General features: G+C 38.9%; 1 protein-coding gene across 1 annotated transcript in view; it reads right to left on the bottom strand.

The window, feature by feature from the left end:
• LOC122816948 (formin-like protein 13) overlaps positions 1-26,302 on the bottom strand; it is a 1,087,038-nt gene that overhangs the window by 762,541 nt on the left and 298,195 nt on the right. Inside the window, exon 2 of the mRNA XM_044090042.1 lies at positions 19,610-19,738. Coding sequence (XP_043945977.1) covers positions 19,610-19,738 — 129 coding nt within the window. The remainder of the gene's footprint in view (positions 1-19,609; positions 19,739-26,302) is intronic.

Here is a 26,302-nt window from a genome sequence, read left to right on the forward strand (position 1 = left end):
CCTCTGGAGGAGAAGCAGAAGGACAGAAATCCTCTGCATCTGAATCTGAATAGGGAGGGTAATCCTGAATATCCTCAGCTGAAGACTCAGAGTAGTCTGAAGAATGCTTCATCCCCTCTAAATCTGTCTCCACCCTAGGCCTCTTTTCTGGGGGAGGCAAAGATCCCCTGATCAAAGTAATCAAATCCTCTGCCATTTTCAACATATGTTTCTTAGGAACAGAAGCTGAAGAACTAGGGCTATGGCCAGTACCAGAAAGACCAGGTTTAGCCTTAGCATGGCCTTTAGCCACTGAGGTAGAAGGCCTAATAACCTTTTGTAAGGATGGAACTACAGACACCTGAGAAGCACCCTCGGCCTGGCCTAACTCCTGAGAGGCCAACTCCTGCAAAAGTAAAGGTTCCCCCTGGGATTCAGCCGAGACCTCGGCCGGATCCACAGATTCAACCGGAGATTCCATGATTCCATAGAACCGGCGTCCGCAACGGACGACTCATCCGGTTTAGACCTTAAAGATTTATCTTTACGTTTTTTAGCGGTAGCGGGCATCGGAGGATCCGACGGCATGTTGTAGTTACACCGTTTACCGAAAACAAGCCTGGCACAGTCTAATCTTTGTTTAATGGTGCGCTTATTAAATCTAGCGCAAAAGCGACACCCGACTACGTCGTGTTCAGGCCCCAAGCAAGGAATACAGAGAGAATGATAGTCCCTATGAGGTATCTGTTTCCCACAAGAAATACAATTATTAACTTCTTCTGACATCCGGATTAACTGAGGCAAGAAAAGACAAAAATTTTCCCCAACGGGGTACTTAGCCCAACTTGGTCTTCAGTCTGAAACTCGATAATTGAAAATTTCAGAACGCCGAACGGCACTTGCAAACGCTGCTTCTGCTTCGGACCACGCGGCAAGAAAGACTGAGGATATGACGTCGGTCATGCGCTTAAGTACTACTACGTACTGACGTCAGCTCCGGGCACCATGACCGACGCCAGCATAACTCTTTCGTATTCGGGCCGACCGAGGACAGCGGACTACCCACAGGTTATGACTGCAGCAATGTGAGACGAAGAACATCTGACTCTTTTAAAGAGGCACCCAGATTTTTTGACAGTTTTTCAGAGTAAAACTCAGCTTTTTAAATAAGAGCTCTTTGGAGTTATCAGGACTTTGTAAACTGGTCTGTATTCTCCTAATACAGGAATCTGTCCTAGTTCTGCTGTAGTCCAAAAAAGGGCAGCTAGCAAGTACGGCTGGTGCCCGGCAAGTGAGCTAAGTAGACCAAAACAAAAGAGAACGCCAGCACCAAAAGAGAATCTGATAATATATTGTTTATTATACTACTGAGGAAAGCCTTGTGCTGAAACCAGTCTAGTTTCAGTATAATAAACAATATATTATCAGATTCTCTTTTGGTGCTGGCATTCTCTCTAGTTCTGCTGTACCAGACTTAACAAATAAAACTGTCTTTCGGCATTTCCTGGTTAGGGGTCGCCACAGCGGAACTCCGGTCCACTAATGATTGGCAGTAGAGTTTTACGTGCTGGCTTGCCGGGCCTAACGCACAACCTTCAGTGAAGGAATGCCCATTCATGCATGTCAACACACAGAAGATGCTCTAACTGAGAATCGAACATGCAACATCTAACTGTGAGGCTACAACACTACCGCAGCACCACCACCGCAACAGACTTAACGAATACAGGACTTGAAATCTTTAATTCTTCTCTAAAAGTGCTTGCAAGCATATTTTTCAGATGTCAAAAAATGGCAACGGTACTACAGGTATATGCAGAAAAGTAAGTTTTAAGCATTAGTCTTGGCAGATGATGCAGACTTTTATTGGATGGATTATTATTTTGCTTGTATTAACTTCCTTTATTTGATTCAGTTCCTCTTTTCAAACTTAGTATTTTATTGCTTTATTATGTTTTACAATAGCAAGCTCAGTATGATCACAATAAGTTGACATAGCTAGTTCCACTTAATCTAGCCTTTCATTTGAAGGCATGAAATATTTATCTTAAGTCAAAGAGTTAGTGTATGCATTACAGAATCCAATTTCCTGAAAGCTTGCCAGCAAACTTAAACTCCTGTCAAATTCACATAGACATGTTTTTAATCTCATATTCCCAGCTCTGTATCCTGGTTACTGCTTGCATACCATAGAGTGTGCATTATTTTTTCTACACAGCTATATTGTTTGTTTACAAAGTGAAGAACAAGGCAGGTTGTCACCATATCTCTCAAATGTCCTAAATTTTGCAGAAGTTTTTTTTGATTTTTTTATTATATTTTAGTCTGTCCTTTGTTACATGCTTGATTTTCTGTTAAATTATTAATGATTATAGTGAATTAATAATGCCAGACATTACAGTGTCATGCCCAAAATGCATAGAGATTGGACCTTGGTCCCGCTTCCATTATTTTTTTGCTTTTTTTTAAACACCTTTATTGAATTATTACTTGTGACATAGGCAAACTTACATTTATATAAAAGTAATCAAACCATATTAATAAGTTCACATTTACAAACATTATATATCACACACACACACACACACACACACACACACACACACAGTATATAGTTCTATACAATATAATCAAACTAGCATTACATAAATAGTTTAATTCCTTTGTTTTCTTAAACCTCATTCCTTGTCCAAACCATTGTTCTGCATGTATTGTTCCCACAATTTTCCATTTTTTTCTATGTAATTTAATCTTTTTTCTAAAGATCCCACTTTCTGTTCATTTACCTCTGTTACAATATTTACTACTTAAGGTGCAGTTGGTTTAGACTTTGATTTTCATTTTCTACTACATGTCTTTTGTTTGCCACCAGAATTAAACTTAACAAGGCCTTCCTTTGTCTAGACAACTCAGATCCTGTATCCCAGCTCAAAAAAAAAAACATTTCCTTAGTTACACTCATTTGTTCGCCTAGATTTCCTGAACAAATACTCTGTCGGGAATTTTTAAAGTCTGCCAACTCATTACACTCTGAAAAATTATGCTTTCAGGTACCTTCATCCCCATTACACCTCCAACATTGCCATCTACCTGAGGATAAATTCTTTGGAGTCATCTTGTGGTATAAAAGTACCTGTGAATCATTTCCAGGCAAAAATCCTAAATCTACAATCTACTTTATTTTCTGTTGCGTATTTTGGCGGCATGCATATGTTCTCCCATTGTTTCTTTGTGAATTCTTATCTAATCTCTCTTATTAATCTTTTCTGACTGCCTATGACTGATTCCTATAGTTATCGCATTTTATTATTTATTTTTATTTTTATTTATTTTACATTTGTTAACCGGGAAAATTCAGCTGGACCAGGTCCATTTTCAGTGGATGCCTGGGGAGAAAAGCTCCACAATTAACATATAGTAAAGTATTTATGACACAGGAAATACAGACATGGAAAACAGGTTAATTGTAAGTACACACATACAAATGTTGTTGACAATGATTCAGCTGTGACTGGTAAAGAACCGATACTTTGATAAAGAGTTACATATAAAGTATAACTGACCTGACAGAGAAAATGCTATTCTTTATATAACAGTTACATACAATTAGCATTTTACATTTGCTTCTATTAAGGAACAGAGAAGAAAAATAATATAACCTGAGCGAAATAATATAACCTGAGCGAAATAATATAACCTGAGCGAAATAATATAACCTGAGCATCCAGATTATAAGGAGGAAAGATAGATCTATGAGAAAGTGAGAGCCTAGAGCTTGAGTTGTAAAGAGAAAGGAGAAGAAAGTCAGATGAGACTGTCATGTAACACATGGGCAGATCCAGGTTTTCCTGAGATGTGCATTGAGTAGTTTTTTTTAAATTGTGTGTTTGTTGTAGTAGAAGTTATATTAGTGGGGAGGTTATTCCATAAGATGAGCGAAGAGTGCGACTGGTAGAATAAAGTGTTAACAGCTGTTTTAGTGCTGGAGTTTTCTCTGGGCAGTTTATGATGTTAAAGACACAGGTGAGTTGTTGGTAGGTAAGTAAGTGAGGAAATTCTAGCCATTGAATTTATTTTAGTGCCTGGCAGTGGTGGGTTCTAAAGGGCAAGTTGGTGGCAAATTTGGCAATTTTATTATAACATGATTCTAGCTTGTCGAGATCTGTTTTTCTAATATGGGTTAGGATTGGTGCTGCATACATAAGTGTTGATAAAAGGTGGGTCTGAGCTAGGGTGATTCTTGCTTTATCTGTGAGAAAGTTTTGTGTCTGTAGAGTGTCCCCATTTTCTTATGAACTTTCTGGATTGTTTGTGCTATATGAATATCAAAAGGTTATTATCAATTTCCACCCCTAGGAGTTTAGTATGGGTTGATGGTGAAATCATAGTGCCATTACTGGATGGGATGGAGAAAGTTGAGGGAGTAGATTTTGTTTTAATAGGGCTGAACAGGAGTAATTTGGTTTTGTTTGGGTTGAGAATGAGTTGGATGTCAGTGATCCAACTTTCAACAGCAGAGAATGATTCTTGGGTCAGTTTTTTTAGGGTGATAATATATAAGGCTGTGCAAATGAAAGTAGAATCACCTGCAAAATTAGGGTGGTAATAGATAAGGCTGTGCAAATGAGAGTAGAATCATCTGCATACTGAATTAGTGTGGCATATTTGGAGGAAGTATGTAGATTGTAAAAATAAAGAAAAGTAGTGGACCCAATATAGAGCCTTGTGATACCCCAATAGAGTTGGGAAGAGGAGGAGATAGTTCGTTTTGCCATTGGACAGCTTGTTGTCTGCCACATGAGTAACTTTTAAACCAGGATTTAGTAGGGAGAGCAAAGGACAGTAAGTCAAGAGTGTCTAGTAGTTTAGGGTGTGAGACCATGTCAAAGGCTTTGGAGAGATCTAAAAAGATAGCACATGCATAGTTATTGTTATTTCTGTCATGATTTATGTGGTTGGTGAATGAGAGAAGGGCTGTGGTTGTGCTGTGGTGGGGGCAGAAGCCATGTTGAGTGAAAGTGAGATTGTGTGAGCTCAAGAATTGCATAACTTGCAGGTGTATGCACTTCTCAAGAAGTTTGGACAGGGAAGAAAGTATAGCTATTGGCCGGTAGTTGGAGAAATCATAGGATTTTCCACCTTTGTGAAGAGGTATGATGTAGGCTACTTTCCATAGTTGTGGTACATAAGCTTCCTGAATGGACCTGTTTATTAGGATTGAGACAGGATATGATAGGGAGTCAGCTGCTATTTTGAGAAAGTTAGCAGGTATACTGTCTGCTGCAAGAGGGGTGGATTTTAGGCCGAGGAGGAGTTTTTTTAATTTTAAATGTAGGGACAGGAGAGAGAGAGAGAGAGCAAAGGATGGTTTGTTATTTGGGAGTGTGGTAGGGTTGTTTCTAGAATTGTCTGAAGTTGTAGTGTGAGGACTATCAGTATTAGATATTTGGGTTGATAGAGTTTGGATTGAGTTAATAAAATGATAGTTAAGCTGGAAAGCTATATCTTTGTTGTTGTTATTGGGATTGGAGTGGGCAGGGGTGGTAACTTTGCCAGGTTTTAGCAAGGTGTTGATGCTGTGCCAGATTTTTTTGGAGATCTGTTGAGTATTTGTTTTGGAGACCTAATAAGTAATTTTGTTTATCTAGTTTGGTTTGTTTTTTGGCTTGATTCCTAAGTTGTTTATAGTATTGTTTTGTAGGATTGTAGTTGTCATTTTTCCATTGCTTCCATGCCTTGTCTCTAATTTTTCGTAGGGATCTTGTGTCCCTACTCAACCATGGAGCATAGTTTGCTTTGGCTTTTACTTTCCTAATTGGTGCCATTGAATTTAGAACTGTGACAAACATGTTGTTGAAATAGTCTACTGCTAGATCTAGGTCTAAAGTTCTTAGAGGTTCCCAGTTACATTGCTTTAGAATGTTGTTTAGGTCCTCTGGGTTTAGCTTGTGGTCATCCCTGATTTGTTTGTAGATTATAGGCTTTGGCATATTGATATGTTTCCTTAGGAGGAAAGTAGGGTGATGATCACTAAGTCCATCCATCCACATAATATTTTATATGCCCTACTAATTATCCCTTTTTAACATCAGCTTTTATTCTAGATTCAACTAAAAAACAGTACATGTCTTTCTTTTAGGATCCTGATATTAATTCCTGATAGAAAAGACAATCAATAACCTGCAGTCCAGATGTCTCACTGGTCTCTTCCCATTCAATTACCTTTCCTTCTCCAATTATTTGTTCCCAATACCTTGGTTTTTTAGCCAGATTCATCCAGTAACTTCAAGCCCACTCTTGTCTATTCTCTGTGACCCTAATTGCAGTCATCCCTATCAGTAGAATCTCCTTTCTCCATTCCTATGTTGGCTTGGTTCTTAGTATACTTTCTGCTAATTTGCGAATGTAATATTCTCTATGACTATTGTTATTCTCCTTAAGGATCTTCATCCAAAATCCCACTCTTTCCTTATTTCTTGAAGTCTCTTCTGCTTCATCACCATCCCTTTCCACTTTGAATTCTAGCTTTATGCTTATGCTACATATAAAAGCCTTAACTGTGTAGCGCTAAAATATCTCTTCAAATCAGGTAATTCTAAACCTCCTTGCTCTGTTGGAAGGATGAACTTATCTCAATTGACTCTTGCCCTCTTACAGCTCTTTATTAAATACTATACTAGTTTTATCTTACTCTACATATCCATAGGCAAGATCTTTCAGTTTCTCAGTTTTTGTATTGTCTTTTTAGTCTCTTCCCATATATCCTTAGCTGCCATAACAGAATTATTTTAACCCATACTCCTAAATACTTACTTTATCATGTCTCCATAAATATGGGTATTGCTGAATCAAAAAACACAAAAAAGGAGAGTTGACTTAGTGTGTTGTTTTTTTGTGTTTGTTGGTTATGTTTTTTGGGCCTTGCACCTTTCCATACTTGTGTCTGGGGGGTGTTATTTCCTTATTGCTGAACCAAATCATGTGTGGATACATAGGTTACAGCTATAGTCTTTGTTATATCTTCATTAATGTTATAGCCTGCAAAAAAAATGGAACTGTGTCCAAATGTTCTACAACACTGAGATGTCTTTTTCTGGTTCTATCATGTACAAAATAATATTTTATGTGCAAACAAAGCCAACTTTTCGTGAATACCATACCAAATATGTCCTTGAATTTTTGAGCCCCTTATTTTATTTGCTAATAGTTCTAATTATAATGCAAATAACAAAGGGGAAAGAGGACACTCCTGCCTGGTTTCTCTGTTCAGGCACAACTTACCAGAGATGAACCTTCCCACTTTGATTTTTGCCTGTAATCCATCATATATCCTCCTAATCAATCTTATTATTTTATCAGGAAATACAAATGCTTCCATTGGCCTACTTATAAAATCCCAGTTTACTCTGATGAATGCTTTCTCTGCATCAAGACCCACCAACAACAGTGGTATTTTCTTACATCCTGCTTCCCTCTGGATCATCATTGTTCTATTAATGTTGTCAAATGTTTGCGTCCCCTCCACAAAACCACTTTGATCCATACCTATCAGTTTTGGCAAAATCTTTGCCATACTTTTAGCCATTTAGTCATAAATACTTTATAATCATGGCTTAAAATTGAAATAAGCCTATATGAAGTTTGATCTAATGGGTCTTTCCTGTATTTTGGTATTAAAACCACCATAGCTTTTTTCCAGGATGTTGGTGATTCCCCTCCTTTTAAAATACTGTTAAGCAAAACCTTCCAGACCATTATCACTTTCTTCCCTCCTAGCTTCCAAACATCCATCAAAATGCCATCTATTCCTGGAGACTTTCCTGCAAAGCGGTTATACATCACCATGTTTATCTCATCTCCTCTGTAGGTGAGGTTCATCTCAACTGTTAACTGTTGAACCTCGTCTACCTCTAACCTTGACATATTTATGTGTTAAATAAATATTTCCATTTGTGCTTTGTCATGATCTCCCTACTTCTCTGCTTTACTCAGGATTTTCATAGAATTTCTGAAATATCTCCAATACCTCAAAATATCTCTGATCTGCAATGTCAGGCTTCATAACACCCCTGGATGGGTGTTAATTATACAATAATACACACCATGTCAGGTATCATTACTTACTTAAAATGTCTTCTTCCAGCTTTTGGGATACATGCTCCCACAAATGCTTGGCAATGCAATCCTTTGTACATTTTTTTCTTACAATCAACATTGAAACTAAAGTCAAATTTTAAAATACTTTGTTTTAGTGAAGACCCTCAAACAAACAAACAAACAAAAAAAAAAAAAACAGACACCCCAAAACCTGTTAACGTAATACAAATATTCTATACTATGTGCATCTACAAATAATGAAGTTTACCCCTCCTAATAGAAAGATGTGTCCTAAATAGCTGCAAACACCGGCCTCAATTAATCTAAAATTAAAGTTAGCCAGATGCATGTTACTGCCTGTGCTTCTACTTACACTACTTGGTGTCTGTTCTTTTTTATCTTTATTCCCCTACCATATATGAAAAACAGCTTGCATGCTTTCAGAAAACATTACATTTTAGCCTTGAAGAAACCAGTGTTCTCACTTTTTAGTGCCCTATTATTAGCATGTCTCCATTGAAATGTAAGAGAAAAAGCTGCAATCCACAGCTGCAAGCTTCTAAAGACAAACTGAAACATTAATTGCTAAAGGAAAACCTTTCATTATATTCAGTGTTCTCTTATTTACTTGTTTCCACTTATACCTTGTTATTAGATCAAGCCAAGGATCTTAATCTAGACATTCACCTATGTAAAAGTAAGGGAAAAACATATCAGCTTTACATATATTATGATCTGTATACTTTAGCATCCAGCTTCTCACCTCAACAACCCATGATTACAGCCTGTTAACTTAAACATGCTTTAATCTAGCCTTTTTTTCATTTTTGCATTATAATGCCTGCATTTCTTAATACAAAAAAAGAAGAGAAAATACATCTTTTACTTTAGAATCTTATCACATACAAAAACAACTTAAAATGCTTTACTATAAAATGTACAGTTTATATCATGAAATTTTTCATAGAAGTACTGTTAAAGCAGAAATTGTTTTACTTAAAGTTATCTTTTTCCTTTCTTTTCCTCACTTTTAATGTCCTTCCAAACATTAATGATATGAAGTGATGCAAAAGCTTTTCAATTCCCCACAAGTTTAACAAAGTCAACAAAAGCCCACGCTTTCCACTTTTTCTTTACAGCCATGTTTCATAAATGTGATTGTGATTAAGGGCATATCATTTTCTTCCTTGGTGTATTAAAAAATAAAATTTAAATCGGCAAGCATTCATCAGTGTTGAATTATAGATTGTAATTTACAAGGCATGAAGACTTAGCTAAGTTGTATAATTGGGGATCAAATGTAGATTAGCTCATTGGTACAGAAAGACACAAATTTCATTACTATAAATGGTAACCCAGATTCAGCGAACAGCTTGGATGTCAGAGGGTACCTCAAAGAAAAGACAAAGTTTCAGCTAACAGCTTGGATGTCAGAGTGTAGATCACAGAAAAAAAAAAAAAAACATCTGAATGGTTAACTGTCAACTCTTTCTATGAGCCAATTAGCCAAATAAGCTTACTTTCCTGGGTGACAAGACAGTTAGTCAGAGAAAAAAAAGACTGGGTAGCAAAACGTCAGCTTACTTTCCTTGGGAAAGGGTCTTCCCCTGACTCAAGGTTATTCACTGGTGGACAATACAATTGAGCTTTAAACACCTAAGGAATTCTATGAATGCCCATACTTGGTATACACTGGCAGCATCACTTCAGCAATCTCAGTGATCTAATAACATGTATGGCATACATTGAATGAAAGGCTACATTACACCATCTCAAATTTCTTTCTTTCCATCATGAAAATTACAGCATAGATCGCTATTCAGCTTCATGACTGATACATACCAGTAGCATATAATTCCTCAGTTTATTGGGAGACCCCATCCATTCCAATGGGTTTCAAGATGTCTAAACGAATAGTGGAGAGAAGTAATGATCTCTGGGAAGTCATCAAGGTGGGGTTAATGGCTGAAGTGCAAGGAGCTCTACAACAGAAGGAGGAAATTGATGCGGAATAAGGTGAAGTCCCAAGACTGGAAAAACTCCCTTATCAGCCTCAATGAAAAGTTGAGATCCCTCATCAAATCCTCTAAATCTAGCTATGAAAACAGAATTGCAGCAGATAGTAAAGACAATCACCAGGCCTTCTACAGTTATGTAAAGAATCTCCAGAGCAATACCCAGATTTGCACTAAGCTACTGCACAATGGTACCTCCTATACCGAGCCAACAGATATTGCCAATATACTGCCCGACAGATTCAGTGCCAACTTTACCGCTTTCTCCCCACAAAAGGACCTATCACATTAAGAGTAGATTGCCAGGCACCCAGTATTACTGCTCCATAGGTTAAAACAGCACTGTCCAAAGACAAGAATACAGCTTCTGTGGCATCTGACAATATCCCTGGCTGTGTTCTACATGAATTATAGAGTGAACTGGCACCTCACTTGTGTGCCCTGTTCAGTCACAGCCTTACCTCAGGCTTTGTCCCTACCAAATGGAGCACTGCTACAGTTATCTCTCTCCACAAAGGAGGAGTGACTACAGACCCTGGGAACTATCGCCCCATTAGCCTGATGAGTCTGATATACAAAGCTAAGGAATGCGTCATCATGGACCTAATAAACAAGGATTTAGGGAATCTCCAAACTCTGGATCCCACACAGTTTAATTTCATGAAGGGAAATTCATGCTGCTCAACTTGATTAACTTCTTTGCGTCAGTTACCAGAGCTGCGGATGAAGGCAAGGTGGTTCATACAGCCTACCTTGATCTGGCCAAGTCCTTTGATACCATTCCCCACTCAGGAATCATAGAACAACTCAGTAAGCTAGGCAGTGTGTAGCTGACTCCATGTCAAAATGCCGAACAGTCATGAGTGGAGTCCCACAGAGTTCAGTCCTGGGTCCTCTCCTGTTTAGTATCTATTTCTCTGAAGTCCAGGCCAACATGAAGGGACTATGGCTGACCAAGTTGGTAGATGATTGCAAGTTGGGAGCTATTATCAACTCCCCAAGTGATGTTGAAATCCTACAGAAAGGCCTCACTGAGACCAATGACTGGTGTCAGAAACATGGCTTAAGCTCAATGCCAAAAAATGTGTTATCATCCCCTTTGGGAAAAAACAAGTTCCCATGAATTACCACATTGATGGTAGTCCACTGAACACAGAAGGAGTTATAAGAGATCTAGGAACACAGGTTGACAGCAACCTCCCTTTTGACCACCACATTGCCAATGTGGCCAGAAAGTCCTTCTATGTGGCTCATCTCATTACTAAGGGTTTTGCATCCAGGAAGAATGAGGTCATTGTTCCCTCATTAGGCCAATCATTGAGTACAATGCCCCATTTGTATGTACCTCACTAGACACCTGCAACAACTGGAGGGGCTGTAAAAGTACCTCACAAAGAGGATCCTAGGCCTTAAACACTTGTCCTATATCAACAGCCTCAAAAAACTTCAACTATTCTCTGTCTCATATCACCTTCTTAGAGGTGATCTCTGATTGACCTATAAAGCCATGTCTGACCCAGCCCTGTTAAAAATGCTGCATCTTAATAAATCCCAATCCCTCCGCACCACACGCTCCAAAGACCTCAATCTCATTACCACAATCAACAGAACGTGCTGGAGGGACAGGTTCATAACCCAGAGACTGCCTATGCTATGGAATAGACTTCTCATACATGTCAAACAGAGCACCTCACTGGTCCTCTTCAAGAGGAATCTTGACGAGTGGATGGGAAATAGAAAATTCACCCTGGGGATCACTCCAGTGGGTCTACTCGACAGAGGCATTGGGAACTAAGGTCAGGTGGCACGATGCCAGGGTTATCCTATGAGCTAGGCTTGTAAAGGCTCCAGGGCCATTAGCCTAGTACACACACCTATGAACCTATAAACCTATATATATTATATATGTCTATGGACCACTATCAGTTGATCGAGTTCTCAGAAACACAAAATGCATATGGTTGAGACCATATGATTGAGTTTGTGAAAACTCAAAGCATTTGAATGGAGATGCAGTACAGTGAGGATCAGGAAATTTACCCTTTTCTTCACTGTAATACAATCCCGGAGTTCATGTCTATAATTTGCAGGAGGTGTGGGGGTGTAGGGGGGCTTGCCCCCTGCATAAATGTAAAAAAAAGTAGATTTTTTGTGTTTTTTGGAGGTTTTTTTTTTTTTTTGTTTTGATGTTTGAATTTTCAGGAACTTGATCATATGGTCTTGTCTGTATGAATTTTGAGTTTCTTAAAACTCGATCATCCCAGATACTTGAAGTTGTTAACCTGTTCCATTATTTCCCTTTCTATCTCAGTTCTCAGCTTCTTCTGATTTCTCACCCATTTGCTGCCATTACATCTGTCTTATCTGTACTTAGTTTCATCCGACATGCCTTCAGTTTAGCAAAACATTCCACTATCCTTTGTATCCTTTGCTGAAGTTATTGCACAGAGTATGCCTGTAGCGTCACTTCGTCTGCTTACAGCAACTTTGTTGATCTGTCCTCTCCAGCTTATTTGCTAATGTAGTTCATCATCAATATGAACAGCAGTGGATTCAGAGCTGAACCCTGATGCATACCCACTCCCACTGGGAGCCCCTCTGTGAGTCAGCACATTCTTCATACCTGAGTCATTAGGTCCTTGTACATAGCCTGTAATAAATTTACCAGTGCTTCTCGGACTATGAACCACCACAGGACCACCCAAATCAGCTTTCTTCTGACTTTATTGTATGCCTTCTCCAAATCTAGGAATGCTCAGTTGGACTCTTTCCACACATTTAGCTTCTTCTCAAACATCCGTCTCTCTGGAAACAGCAGATTAGTTGTGCTGTATCTTGATTTGAATCTGAACTGCTCATCTCTCATCTTATTTCTACTCTCTTACTGCTCTACATATTCGTTTATTAATTGCCTTCACCAGAACTTTCATGCAGTGTGACAGGAGTTTGATACCTCTGTACTGACCATAGTTGTAAAGGTCCTCTTTGTTCTTGAACACTGGCACTAGTATAAAAACTAAATAAAAACCGAGGCCATAGTTGCAAAACTCGCTAACTTTATTCAAAGGTTTAAAATGGTTAAGCACTTTCGTCTTATAATACAAAAGACATCATCAGAAGCATCAAAAAATGTGTATTCCATTTAAATACCACTAACATCATAAACACACCTCCAGAATAATCCAATCAAAATAAAACAATCCGTAAACCTAGCAAACTCAGGTACTAGAAAAAAATAAATAAATAAAACATTAAGATAACACATTAAATGAAACTGACTTCCTGAATATCAATACCAAATACATGCAAGCATGTTATAAAATAACTACATAACAACGTATAAAATGAAATAAAATATACCTACAGTGCTCCCTTTTGCAACTTGTTAGCTCTCTTTTTCAATTCACTGTTAATTGAAATGCTGTCATTGATATCCGGGGCAGTTGTAGCATCAAAGCTCAACTGCCAAAACATTTCATATTGTAATAAAGTGTTTTTCCAGTCACAAGAATAAGGCATGACCGGTACCTGCTCAAGAGCCAAAAACATAAACCTAACAAAACCCTCACAGACCAAGGAGTGCCTAGAGAGAGCACTTCTGATGTCAGCTTTTTGTATACTGTACAGGTGCTGGTAAATCCTACGATTGAGACATTAATAGTTTTCCCTATGTAAAAGGCATGGCACTGAGTGCAGAAAGCAAAGTAAACCACCCTCTCTGAGTGGCAATAAAACTTGCTACCTCTGACCTTTCTGATAATCTTTTCATAAAGCCACCCTGAGGAATGGCTTTCAGTGTAGCAACACTGATGGCATCTACCACACTGCAGCAGGGAAAATACCTTGAGTGCCTGATAAAGGTGTTTCTAAAAAATCCTTAATGTTGTGTTTTCTCACACATAAAAACAGGGCTAACCATAGCCAAAGATTTAGTAGAATCATCACAATGAAACAAATCCCAAATCTGCCATATAATATTTTTGATATCCTTAACATCCTCGGAATAGAGTATTACCATGTTGTTCCCATTGTTGTCTATAGCTCTGTCTCCCAATTCAAGATCTTGATTAATCACCAGACCTTGCTTAATAATGGTACCATATCTAACCTATCTTCAAGCCCACACTTCAGATTTAATAGTATCCAACATAGATACAGGGTATTCCCAATCTGTAAACATGTTTTTAGCATAACAAATTATTGCTGCAAACCATGTCATCAGAAGTAAGCCTTGACACACTAATATATTGACTCTTAGCAATTCCCTTCTTTTGATGGAGGGGGTGACAACTGGAAATATAAAGAAAGCTGTTACAAAAAGTAGGTTTTCTGTAAATCCTAGTTGCAATACCACCATTTGATAACCTTTGCAGGGTGAAGGGCCTCACATTCAACCTCCACTTCATTGTGGTGACTTTCTCCTGGATTGCTGGAATCCAAAAAAAAAACAGTTTTTGGTTAATCTGACCAGGGGGTTTAGGATATAAATTTCTGTTCTCATAGTCTTGGTTGTCACAGACTAAATTTTTGTCCTTTCCTTTTTTGGCAAGAAAAAACTTATTATTCACTTTCAAAAAACTGAGTTGAAATTGTCCTTATATTGTGAAATAATCTAAATGTTAGTGATGGAAACAACTAGCTTGTTAATTTCCTCCTTGTGTTTCTTCATCCAACTATAGTTTTTCTTAATGATTAATTGTGTCAAATCAAGTCCTGACCAATCAAATAGCTCCAACAGTTCCATGTGAAATGGGCTGTTAGCCTCAACACCCTGTGGGTACTTCCAAAACAGAAGTCTCTTAGGAACGTGTCCTCTATGTAGACTTTCATCCAGGAAAGCGTTATCCAATTGAAGAGACTTGTATTTGAATAAATGATTCTCCAGGGAATCAAGCTGCTCTTTTACTGTTAGACAGTTACCACCAATATGAACATGCTCACAGTCATTCACTGCCACGATCTTCTCTAACCAATTATTCACCTTCGTGACTGAGGTGAAATCATAGGCATTAGAACTGAATACCTTTGGAATGCAGGATCCATTGGTAACTTCCTGATCGAGGTTGCCTGAATTCCTTCGGTCAGTGGTGTTAATTTCTGGATTTGCACTTTGAAGTACATGAGTTCTTTCTCAATAACTTGCTGAGTCAATTGTTGTATCAACATTGTAAGGTCCATCTGTTCAAGCAGGGAGGTGGTTTGAAAACTATTGAACAAATCTTGATTGCTGCAAGCTGACATGGCCGCAAAGTATAAATAAAACCAAACACACAAACAAAATACGAACTAAGTGGTCATGGAGATAAAAAACGCAACTAAAAAATAAATAAAAAACAAGGCTGTATTTGCAAAACTAGCTAACTTTATTCAAAAATTTAAAATGGTTAAGTGCTTTCATCTTATAATACAAAAGACATCATCAGAACCATCAAAAGATGAGTATTCCATTTAAATACCACTAACATCACAAACACACCTCCAGAATAAACCAATCAAAATAAAACAATTTGTAAACCCCACAAAATCAGGTACTAGAAAAAACTAAATTATTTATTTTTCAGTTGAGTTTTTTTTATCTCTGTGACTGCTTAGTTCACATTTTGTCTGACTGGCACTAGTATGTTTATTCTCCAGTAATCTGGGATACACCTTTCTCTCCATAGTGCTATGAGTACCCTCAAGATCCATTTCTATCCTATCTCACCCAGCATCTTTATCATATCTGCTGTGACCTCATCTGAGCCTGTTGCTTTCCCTGACTTCATTTTCCTTAGTGCTGTTCTTCATCTAGGGTGTGCTCCTCCTCTTCTCTCATCATAGGCTATTTCTGGGGCAGTACAGCTTCCAGCTATCTTTGATGTTCTGTAGACTGGTAAGCTGGTTGTTGCTGGCGTCCCTTATGAAAGGTGTCTGGCTATCTTCTTTATCATTCTGTCTTTGCCTTGCAAACTGATATAGTTTCTTTGTGCCATCTACTGACTACTCTCTTAACTTCTTTGTTAGCCAGTCATTCTTCCTTCTTGGCCTGGTCTGTCTTTTCTGTCTCCCAGTTTTTCCTGCATTCCTTCTTTCTTTTGATGACTTTCTGGAATTCTGCATTCCACCACCAGTTTTCCTTATGTACCTTATTTCCATACATGACTCAGCTGCCTATCTGTTCTGTAGTCCTCACACATGCTGTTTTGAGGTGCTGTCATTCTTCTTCAAGCCCACTTGTTTCTTCTTTTTCTTCTTCTTCTTGAGGTGCTAGTACTCTTAGTACCTCCTTAAACTGTTGGGCTTGCTCCCCAGTCATCTTCCAGATCTTCAGCCTGGTCCTTGTTAACCTTATAGCCTTCTCTTACCACTGCTTGCAGCTGATTTTGGCAAACAGTGTTTTTTTATGCTCTGGGCCATCTGTTTCACTGGGCTTGACTTTGCAATCTCTGATTCTACCTCACTGCTCTTTCTTTACTAGGATAAAGTCTACCTGAGTTGCATGTTGGCCACCACTCTTGTATGTGATCTTGTGACTGTCTCTCTTGCTGAACCATATGTCGATCACCATCAAGCCATTTGCTAGACAGAAGTCTAGAATGGACTCTCCTTCTTTAATCCTGTAGTCTCACCCATGTGTAACTAGGCAGTCCTCATATCCTGTTTTGTCAGTCCCGATATGTGTATGCAGGTCACCCATTACCAACACCAATTCATGTCATCCTGCTTTTTCTAGTTGGTCCTGCAACTGCTGTCAGAATGTACTCTTTTTCTCACTATCACAACCCTGCTGTGGGGCATAGGCTGAAATTATGAACACTTCCATACTGTTACGCTGGTTGCCATGAGTTGGTTACTAAATCTGATGACATGTCTTACTGTCTTCTAAGGATCTCTCCCTTACCACAATTCCTACACCATTTTTAGCTTGTCCATCTCCTGAGTGGTAGACTCTGGATCCCACCCCAAGTGGCTTTGTTGTATTATCTCCTGGATACATAGGATGTCCAGACTCCTCCTTACCGTCATGTCATCCACTTCCAAGCTTCATCCTGTTAATGAAACTACATTGAGTGTAGTAATTCTTCATTCATGTTTGGCAGGTTGATTGGTTTTATGTCCAGCTTTCTCTCAACAGACCTATCCCAGGTAACCCAAGTTGGGCAACTGGACACTGGACACTGGCTGACCAGTATCTTTTTGACCCCAAGGCTACTTTGTTTTATGGTGGGCACACACTTGCTAATAGGAGCATATACACACATTCCACTATTAGCATAGGTCCCTGGGATAGGTCAAAGTAGGCCTAAAATGATTGATCTATACAACTCTTCCCTCTATTGGGTCTGAAGTCCTCTCCCTCACCCTCTATAGGGCACCACCTAGTGTCTGTGCTGCTGTTCACAACTCCATCCATAGGTGAGTTTGAGATAAAAATACTCAGCATGTTTTTGGGAGGTGGGTGGAACCCCACAAAGATACAGGGATAACATACAAAACTCCATATAGGCATTGCCTGGAGGTCAGGATCAACCCTTGTATATGGGAGGTGAAGACCTGAACTATTATTCCAATTGGTCAATAATGTATTCTTTTACAAAGTGACAAGTCTGGTTCCTGTGGAGAGTGCACTGGAATAATGTATCCTGTCAGAATATGACAAGGTTGGTACCTGTTGAGAATGGCTAAAATAATGTATCCATTCAGAAAATGACAAGGCTGATACCCATGGATAGTGTACTGAAATAATGTATCCTATCAGAAAGTATCCTATCAGAAATAATGTATCCACTCAGAAAGTGACCAGGCTGGTACATATAAAGACTAGGCCAGACTGCTTTGTCCTATCAGAAAGTGGCAGGACTGGTACTTGTAGAGAGTCAGTTGGACTACTACATGCTGTCAGAAGGTGGCAAGACTGGAACCTGTGGAGAACAGACTGCAGCACCTTGCTCAAGGCTGACAAATCACATACTTTAGGATGGTGCTCTTGAATGCTTTTATCTGCCAAAGCATGATAAGGTTGTTGTTTACGGAGTATATACTGCAGCACAACAGCTTTCCATAGGTTGGCAAAGCTGGTATCTAAAGATGGTGCAGTAGAATACTGAAGCCTGCTTAAGAGTACCATGGCTGGTATTCAAGAAGGGGGCAATGGAACAATGTTGCCTCTTTGTAGATGGTGCAGTGGAACCCTATAATGTAGAGCTGCCAAGCATGGTATCTGTGAAGGATGAACTTGTACATGGTGTCAGCCCTTTAGTGGGAAAACTGGTGCCTTTAAAGAGTGCACTAGAATATTGTAGCTTCCACAAGGTTGATATGGCTGAAGTCTCAAGATGGTTCACTAGAACACTGCAAACTAAGTGTAATAGTGTTGTTGTCTTTAAACTAAGTGTAATATTGTTGTTGTCTATAAAGGGTTTTGTAGAGCATCAATTCAGCTTGACTATAACAAGGCAGTTGTCTGTGAAAGGTGCTATGGAGCACCAAAACTGTCTGTAATAAAATTGGTATCAGCAAAAGGCGCTATGGAACACTGAAGCCTGTTTAAGTGTAACATGGCTGCTGTATAAGCAAGCTGTAATGAATCACTGAAACCTTTCTATAACAAGGCTAGAATCTGGACTGGGTGAAGTGGAACACTGAAGCTTGTCAACACCAAGACTGGTATCAGGACAGGCTATAGTGGAACACTGAAGCCTCTGGATAGCACATGTGGTGTCTAGGCAGGGTATAGTGGAACACCGAGGACTGTGAATAGCACAGATGGTATCTAGTCTAGGCAGGGTAGAGTGGAACACTGAGGCCTGTGGATAGCACAGATGGTGTCTTGGCAGGGTATAGTGGAACACTGAGGCCTGTGGATAGCACAGATGGTGTCTAGGCAAGTTATAGTGGAACACTGAGGCCTGTGGATAGCACAGATGGTGTCTAGGCAGGGTATAGTGGAACACTGAGGCCTGTGGACAGCACAGATGGTGTCTAGGCAGGGTATAGTGGAACACTGAGGCCTGTGGATAGCACAGATGGTGTCTAGGCAAGGTATAGTGGAACACTGAGGCATGAGTTTAACAAGGACAGTGTTTGGAAAGGATGCATTGAAGGATAAGTATAACCTGCCTCAACATTTACTACCTTCAAACTCTTAAGAAAATGCTTTCTGCTGCAGCATATATATGCCATGTATTCCAGACCTTTCCTTGAAATCCTGTAATGCCACTAAGAAACAAAATGTAGAATATATGAAAATGTAACCACTGGTTTAAAAGAGTTTAGTAACTGTAGCCCCCCCCCCCCCCCCCGATCTATGTCCTTGGCTAATATTCCCTTCTCCAACACATCTCAAACCTTTCACAGCTTCTGAAGGTATTTTTAATGTAGGCCTGTATAAACAGCTTATAGGCAGAGCTAAGTTATGAGACAAATCTTATACACAAGTCTGGAGTGCTGGAATGACTCAGGGGAGGGGTGAAGAGCAGACATTAGCTGAAAAGGAGAAAGAAACAACATAAATAAATCAATCAATATGATCACTTTACCCCATTTTGTTCTTTGGAATGATCCTTTTCTGACGATTTCTCCTTTTCTGCCAGAGCAATAGCTTCTTCCACGGTAAGCTCGCCTGTCTTCACCAAGTTCATGATCTTCAGTATTTTCTCATTGCTTAGCTAAATGGAATTTTAAAACAAAATTAAAAATGAGACTCATCTGAAACAAATCCCTGCTTGTATACATTAAGGCTATTTTTTCAAAGATACATGTTGAACAATTAGCTGTTTTAATGGGTAATATGGATGATTTGATATAATAAAGCAAACTAAGCACAAGTATATGCTTGCTACACCTATAATCAGTACATTTTTCTGGTCTTCCATATGTAGCTTTACAACTACACTGAGTTTAGCCTGTGTTAATGAGATTTGTCCCCTCCTTTTTTATGCATGGTTCTCCCAAAGTCTGCATACTGACATGTTGATAAAGCAGTGGAGTTTTTCTGTGCAAGTAAACTTCAGTTTAAAATTCATAAATTATCTTAAAAGAGATTAGTTTGACATTTCTTTTCTTACTTTCCTAGCAAATATCATTACACCACAGCTAACTATAGGACACTCTCTATGTACCCTTCCCTTCATTCTCCTTAACTCATACTTAACAAGTATGGAGCCCCTATGTATTGGGTCTGTGTTAGATATTTGGATGTTTAAATGTTCGAATCTCTAAAGGTTGTCCTTTAGAGATCAAACATTTAAATGTTCGAATACTAATAAAAATCATATATATACTTAATTACCATGCCCCCATAAGATTTTCCAGAACCAAAGCTCAACCATCCCCATGGCTACAGAAAACCATTAAGTCAGAAATGAAAAACAGGGATAAAGCCTGGGAGCACTGGCGCAAAACCAAAACCCCCTCCACTAGACAGAAATTCCTAGAACTACGCAATAGAGTCAAAAAGCTAATAAAACAGGACAAATTCCAATACTACCAGTCTGCCCTAGACTCCTCACAACACAGCCCCAAACAATTCTGGTCCTCCATAAACTCCATCCTCCACCCAGGTAAAGTCAGTACCCCTCCTCCTAACATCCCTCACTCCTCAGAAAATATTGCTACCTCATTCAACACACACTTCACCCAAACCATACTATCACTAGTTAAACAACACAACCCCCCCTCACCTCAAACCCACACCTTCAACTAGTAATCTCCCCACTGCCTTCTCTTTTTCTCCTGTACCTACCTCCAACATAAAACAACTCTTAACTAAGCTTTAACCCACCAAATTAGCAGCAGACAACCTCCCAAGTGAATATCTACAAATTGCAGCTGATGCTCTGGCCTACCCAATATCCATCTTGATTAACCGATCTCTGTCAGAAAGTTACGTTCCCACACTGTGGAAAGTATCACATATAATTCCCCTCCACAAAGGTGGACCCTCCACAGAACTAACCAATTACCGCCCCATAGCTATTCTCTCTCCACTCTCCAAAATACTAGAGAGATGCATACACTCTCAAGTCTCAGACTACCTCCTTACTAACAACCTCCTTTCCAATAATCAGCATGGTTTCTGACCAAACCATAGCACCACCACTGCCTTACTCTCCTTTACTAACACTATCCTTCAGCATAAAAACAATGGCTATCTCGCCTCTGCTACTTTCCTAGACCTATCTAAAGCATTTGACATGGTCCCACACAAACAATTTATCTCTGTCCTCAATAACCTATCCTTCTCACAATCAGTCACCAACTGGTTTCAGAGTTACCTGTCTGACCGCCAACAATCCATTGTATGGCAGAATGACATATCTCCCCAACTACCTGTCTCCATAGGGGTTCCCCAAGGATCCATCCTTGGACCCCTACTCTTCTCTGTTTACAGCAATAATCTAGCCTCTGCCACCAAACATGGCACACTCATACAATACGCAGATGACTCAACCATAATCTGCTCAGCCCAGTCCCTGCCAAAACTGCAAAAAGTCACACAGGAAGCCTTTTCCTCTGTTGAAACGTGGTTATCCAATGCCCAATTAATACTCAACCCAAACAAAACTAAACTACTCATCTTCCAACCCACCAAACATACTCAAAACAACTCTCCCGTTAACATCACAGCAAAAGACAACACCACTATATACACAACTGAACACAACAAATTGCTAGGAGTGGAAATAGACAATAAACTAAAATTTGACATTCACATATCCATGACCATAAAAAAAGTCCACAAAAAACTAGGAGCGTTATACAGAAATAAGCAATTTCTCACCAAAGCAGCAAAGATTTCAATAGCAAATTCCCACCTTATCTCCACCCTACTTTATGCCTCTCCAATATATACCAACCTAAGGCAATGCGATCTAAACAAGCTAGAGACCTGCTACAACAAAATTGCCAAATTTGCCACAGGGGCATCCTACCGTAGTCACCACTGTCTCTCACTTGCTGAACTGGGCTGGCTTGAACTTCCTCACCTCCTTCAGTGGTATCAACTCTCACTCACCCACAAACTAGTAAACCATCCACTAAATGTCCCATCCCTCCAGAATCTACTCCAACCCTATCACACCACCAGACCACTAAGATCCAGCAACAAAAATCACTTGCAGATCACTAAAGCCAATAACTCTGCTGGTGAACCACTATTCTCTTGCACCATAGCCAAATTATGGAACTCCCTTCCACCCACAATTACCTCCGTACCATTATGCACCCACTTCAAAACTTTACTAAAAGTGCACCTAAAAACATGCTGACTATGCCCTTGCAACTTCCACTCTAATATCATCCACCCCATCCAACCACTACCTTTCTTTCCACTCCACTAACTACCTTGATTATAGCAAGCTCAGATGCTCATAAGCCTAGTACTTATTATACAGCAGGAACTTCTCATTGTAACATTTCTTAATGTTTGTTATGTACTTCCCAGATAAAGATTCTAGTTGTCTACTGATGTAATATGTTCTTCATCTGTAAATATGTTGTAAGTAATTGCTATGTTAAATTGTTAATCGCTATGTAATCCAATGTAACTACTGTCTGTTTACTTTAACTGTGGAGCTTTTCTCCCCGGGCATCCGCTGAAAATGGACCTACGTCCCGGTCAACAAATTTAAATAAATAAATAAATAAATAAATATTAAAAAAAAAAGAAAAGAAAAAGAAAAGACTCCCACACCCCTCGCTACTTAAATATACCAACTCTGAGATCGCACTTCAGTGCACTACAGTGCAGGAACTGAAACTTTCCCATTCCCTACACTTTAGCGTGATGTCGAAGTTGTTATATTTAAGTAGCCGGGGGAGCAAGGGTGCTTGCCCCCCTGCTTACACCCTTTAGTTTTCTGGGGGGGTGTTTCATTTTTTTTTTTTTTTTTTTTTATTTTTATTAATATTTCAATGTTTGATCTCTAAATGTTGACCTTTAGAGACTCGAACATTTAAGCGTTCGAATATCTAACATAGACCCTATGTATTAAGCCAAAAAAATTTTGCCAAGGAGACTCCAATTACCCATCCATAAAATGTGAGATTTGTACATTCTCATATACATATGCTCAGAGAGATCTGGAGTTAATCAATACAAGCTATCTGAACCACTTAGTCCAAACCAGAAATGAACTGACAAAATCCCACACTTGGTCCTTACCAATATGGGCTAGTTTTGCTCTGCACCAACTGTAACTTCCTCCCTGATCAAATCAGACCACCAGTTAATTAAATTCACCATAAGACTGAAACCTGAAGCATCTTTCAATATCTCTGTATTCAGAGATTATGCAAAAGGCAAATTTACTAAAACAAAGTGATGTCCCAGTTAAATACAAAAGCCCCTTCCATTTTAATGACCTCACAGCTTATGTAGAATCCCTCACTACCAAAATGTATGCACATATAAATAGCTGTGTAGCTGCATCTGTACTCATACAGAATTAAATACAATGCCAAATTAAAAAATAAACCCCTATGATGAGGCCCAAATATAAACAAGATCTATGATAAAAGAAAAATACTCTGCACACAAAAATAAATCTAACACTAAAAGTGTTTAAAAATACTCTTGGTAAACTAAACAAGGAACTCTGGACCCTGATCAAATCAACCTAAGCCAAATATGAAGTAGAAATAGTCACCCAGGAAAAGAATAACCACAAAGACTTCTTTAATTATGTTAACATGCTAGAAACAATACACAGCATCTGCAGAGCTGACAGTAAATGATAGCACATACTCAGACTCAGAAGACGTAGCCAATCTACTATTTGATAAACTTTAGCTCAGACTACATCCCCCTCTCCCTCCATTATTCTCAGACCACATACCCACACATGCAACCCCCTCAAATCTCCCAAGAGCAAGTTCTCAGTGTGTTATCTAAAGCTAAGAATGCTACATATATGGTACTGGATTATATACTAGGCTGCCTTCTGGTCAGACTGAAACATGACTTGGCTGATCTCTTATAGATGCTACTCAATATCAGCCTCAAAACAAACTTCATGGCAGATAAATGGAGAACAGCAACAGACATTTCCTTGCACAAAGGGCAAGGATTCATGGACCTGAGTAATTATAGACCAATAAGACTGGCCAGTCTCATTGGTAAAGTCAATAAACAATCATTATAGAAATAAAACATAAGTACACAGGTAGCCTACAGACTGTCCACCCAACCTATTTTAGATTCATTAAGAGCAGGTCCTGCCTACGTAACCTAGTTGATTTCTTCAGTAAAGTTATTGAAGCAATGGATGAAGGCAAAACAGTGCACAATGCATAACTAGACCTCAGAAAGACATTCAGCACCATCTCACAATCAGGTATTATATAAAAATTCTCCCAGCTAAATGTCCCCATGTAAGTCATCGGATAGCAAACAGGCTCACAAATAGAACTTGGGCAGTTAGGGTTGGAAGCTCTATCTCCTCCAAAAGATCTGACATTAATGGTATTGTCTAGGGTTCAGCCCTGGAGCAACTCATCTTTACTTCTCAGCGGTCAAAGCTAATGTTAAGAATTTGTAGCGTACCAGGTTTGCAGATGATGGCAAACTTGGTGCCATTGCAAGTTCCTCAGAGGACACCAAGATCCTCCAAGAAGGCTGATCCCAAACAAATAGCTGGTGTTAAAACTATGGTCTATAACTAAATGCCAAGAAGTGTATGATCATATCCTTCTGCAAGCATAACTCCCCTTTTAAAATTCAGATTGACAGCTCACCCTTGAAAACTGATCTTCTAGTTTGGGATCTGGGAACCTGTGTAGAGAGTAAAATGTCCTTTGATCACCATGTAGCCACTGTTCTAAGGAAATCTTTTTTTGTTTGCACAGCTGATAGCTAAAGGTATTTTATCAAGATCTAGGGATGTAATTGTTCTACTGTACTTGGCACATATTAGGCCGATCATGGAGTATAATGTACCTTTCAATAAGCATCTGTCTAAACATATGTCTCAAATGGAGCAACCACAAAGCTTCCTCACTAAAAAATTAATGGCATAAATTAGAAAAACTGCAGACCACCTCAACGCCTTGATTATCTTCTCAGTATCGTACAGGATAATGAGTGGGGACCACTGCCTGGTGAACAGAGCTTAAACAGACCTTTTCTGTCAGATCTACTACACATTTGCAAGTCCAATTGTATCAAAAATACTCATTCAAGGTATTTAAATCTCTTTTCCAAAATAAATAGAACATGCTGGAGAGATATGTTTGTATCACAGAGAAAGTCACTTCTACATCTTCCAAACCACATAAAGCAAAGTACTTTTCTTACTGTACTCAAATATAATTTAGATGAATGGATGAGGAACCACAATTTCACCCCTGAGTTATCACCATCCTGGATAGATAGGGATAACACATAAATGTCCCAAAATATCCGTGTTCATCCCATCCCTGGGTTATTGATATGTAGAACATAAAGGCTAAAAAATACCACGGGAAATGAAGGGTAGTCTTCTTAAAATCCTCACGGATCAACAGCCTAGTAATTACCTATGATCATGAAACATATCACAGCTCAATGGTATTAGTACAGAATTTAATGTTTTAAACACTTCCGTTTGTTGATCATTTAAGTAATGGTAACTTGACATTGCAAAATATTTCAGTCTTGAGATACTTAAGGTCATTTCAACCTATACAGGATATGACACTGCCACCCCAGTTATCTGGAATTTTGTAAATAATTCTATGTCATTTGCGAATAGTTATATGATTTATACAGAACTGTATGTTGTGTACTGAGCTTCAAGAATGTGACCACAGCATACCCTGCCGGAACATAGAATATTAACTTACAAAACTTGAAGAATATAAGTTGAAATTAAATGCTTTATGATGTGCTATAAAAGTTAGTTTTATTGCAGCAAGAAGACAGGATATCTAGAACTAGAAGTTTTTTCTATTGTCTTGGAGAGAGGTATTTACAATGTTTAAAATGTAAAGTGTTTAATTGTTTTATGACTTCTAGTTCTGGGCAAACTTCTGAGAGATATGTACTTCTCACACAGAGATGTTAAAATGCTGTGTATCTGTTAGCCTGGGAACTGAAGGCAGGTGACAAAGAGTGATGTATCCAAGCCGACCCAGCAGTAATGTTTGATAGTAATTTAAGAACTCTCTCAGAGAAAGACTCTGCATTTTGCATCATGTCTTGGACCTAAAAACATCCATTCAGCACTTCTGTCTGCATGCTACTCTGTAAGATT

The sequence above is a fragment of the Protopterus annectens genome, chromosome 12.part0 (assembly GCF_019279795.1).
Source record: "Protopterus annectens isolate FY-2018-M chromosome 12.part0, PAN1.0, whole genome shotgun sequence".
Classification (NCBI taxonomy): Eukaryota; Metazoa; Chordata; order Ceratodontiformes; family Protopteridae; genus Protopterus; species Protopterus annectens.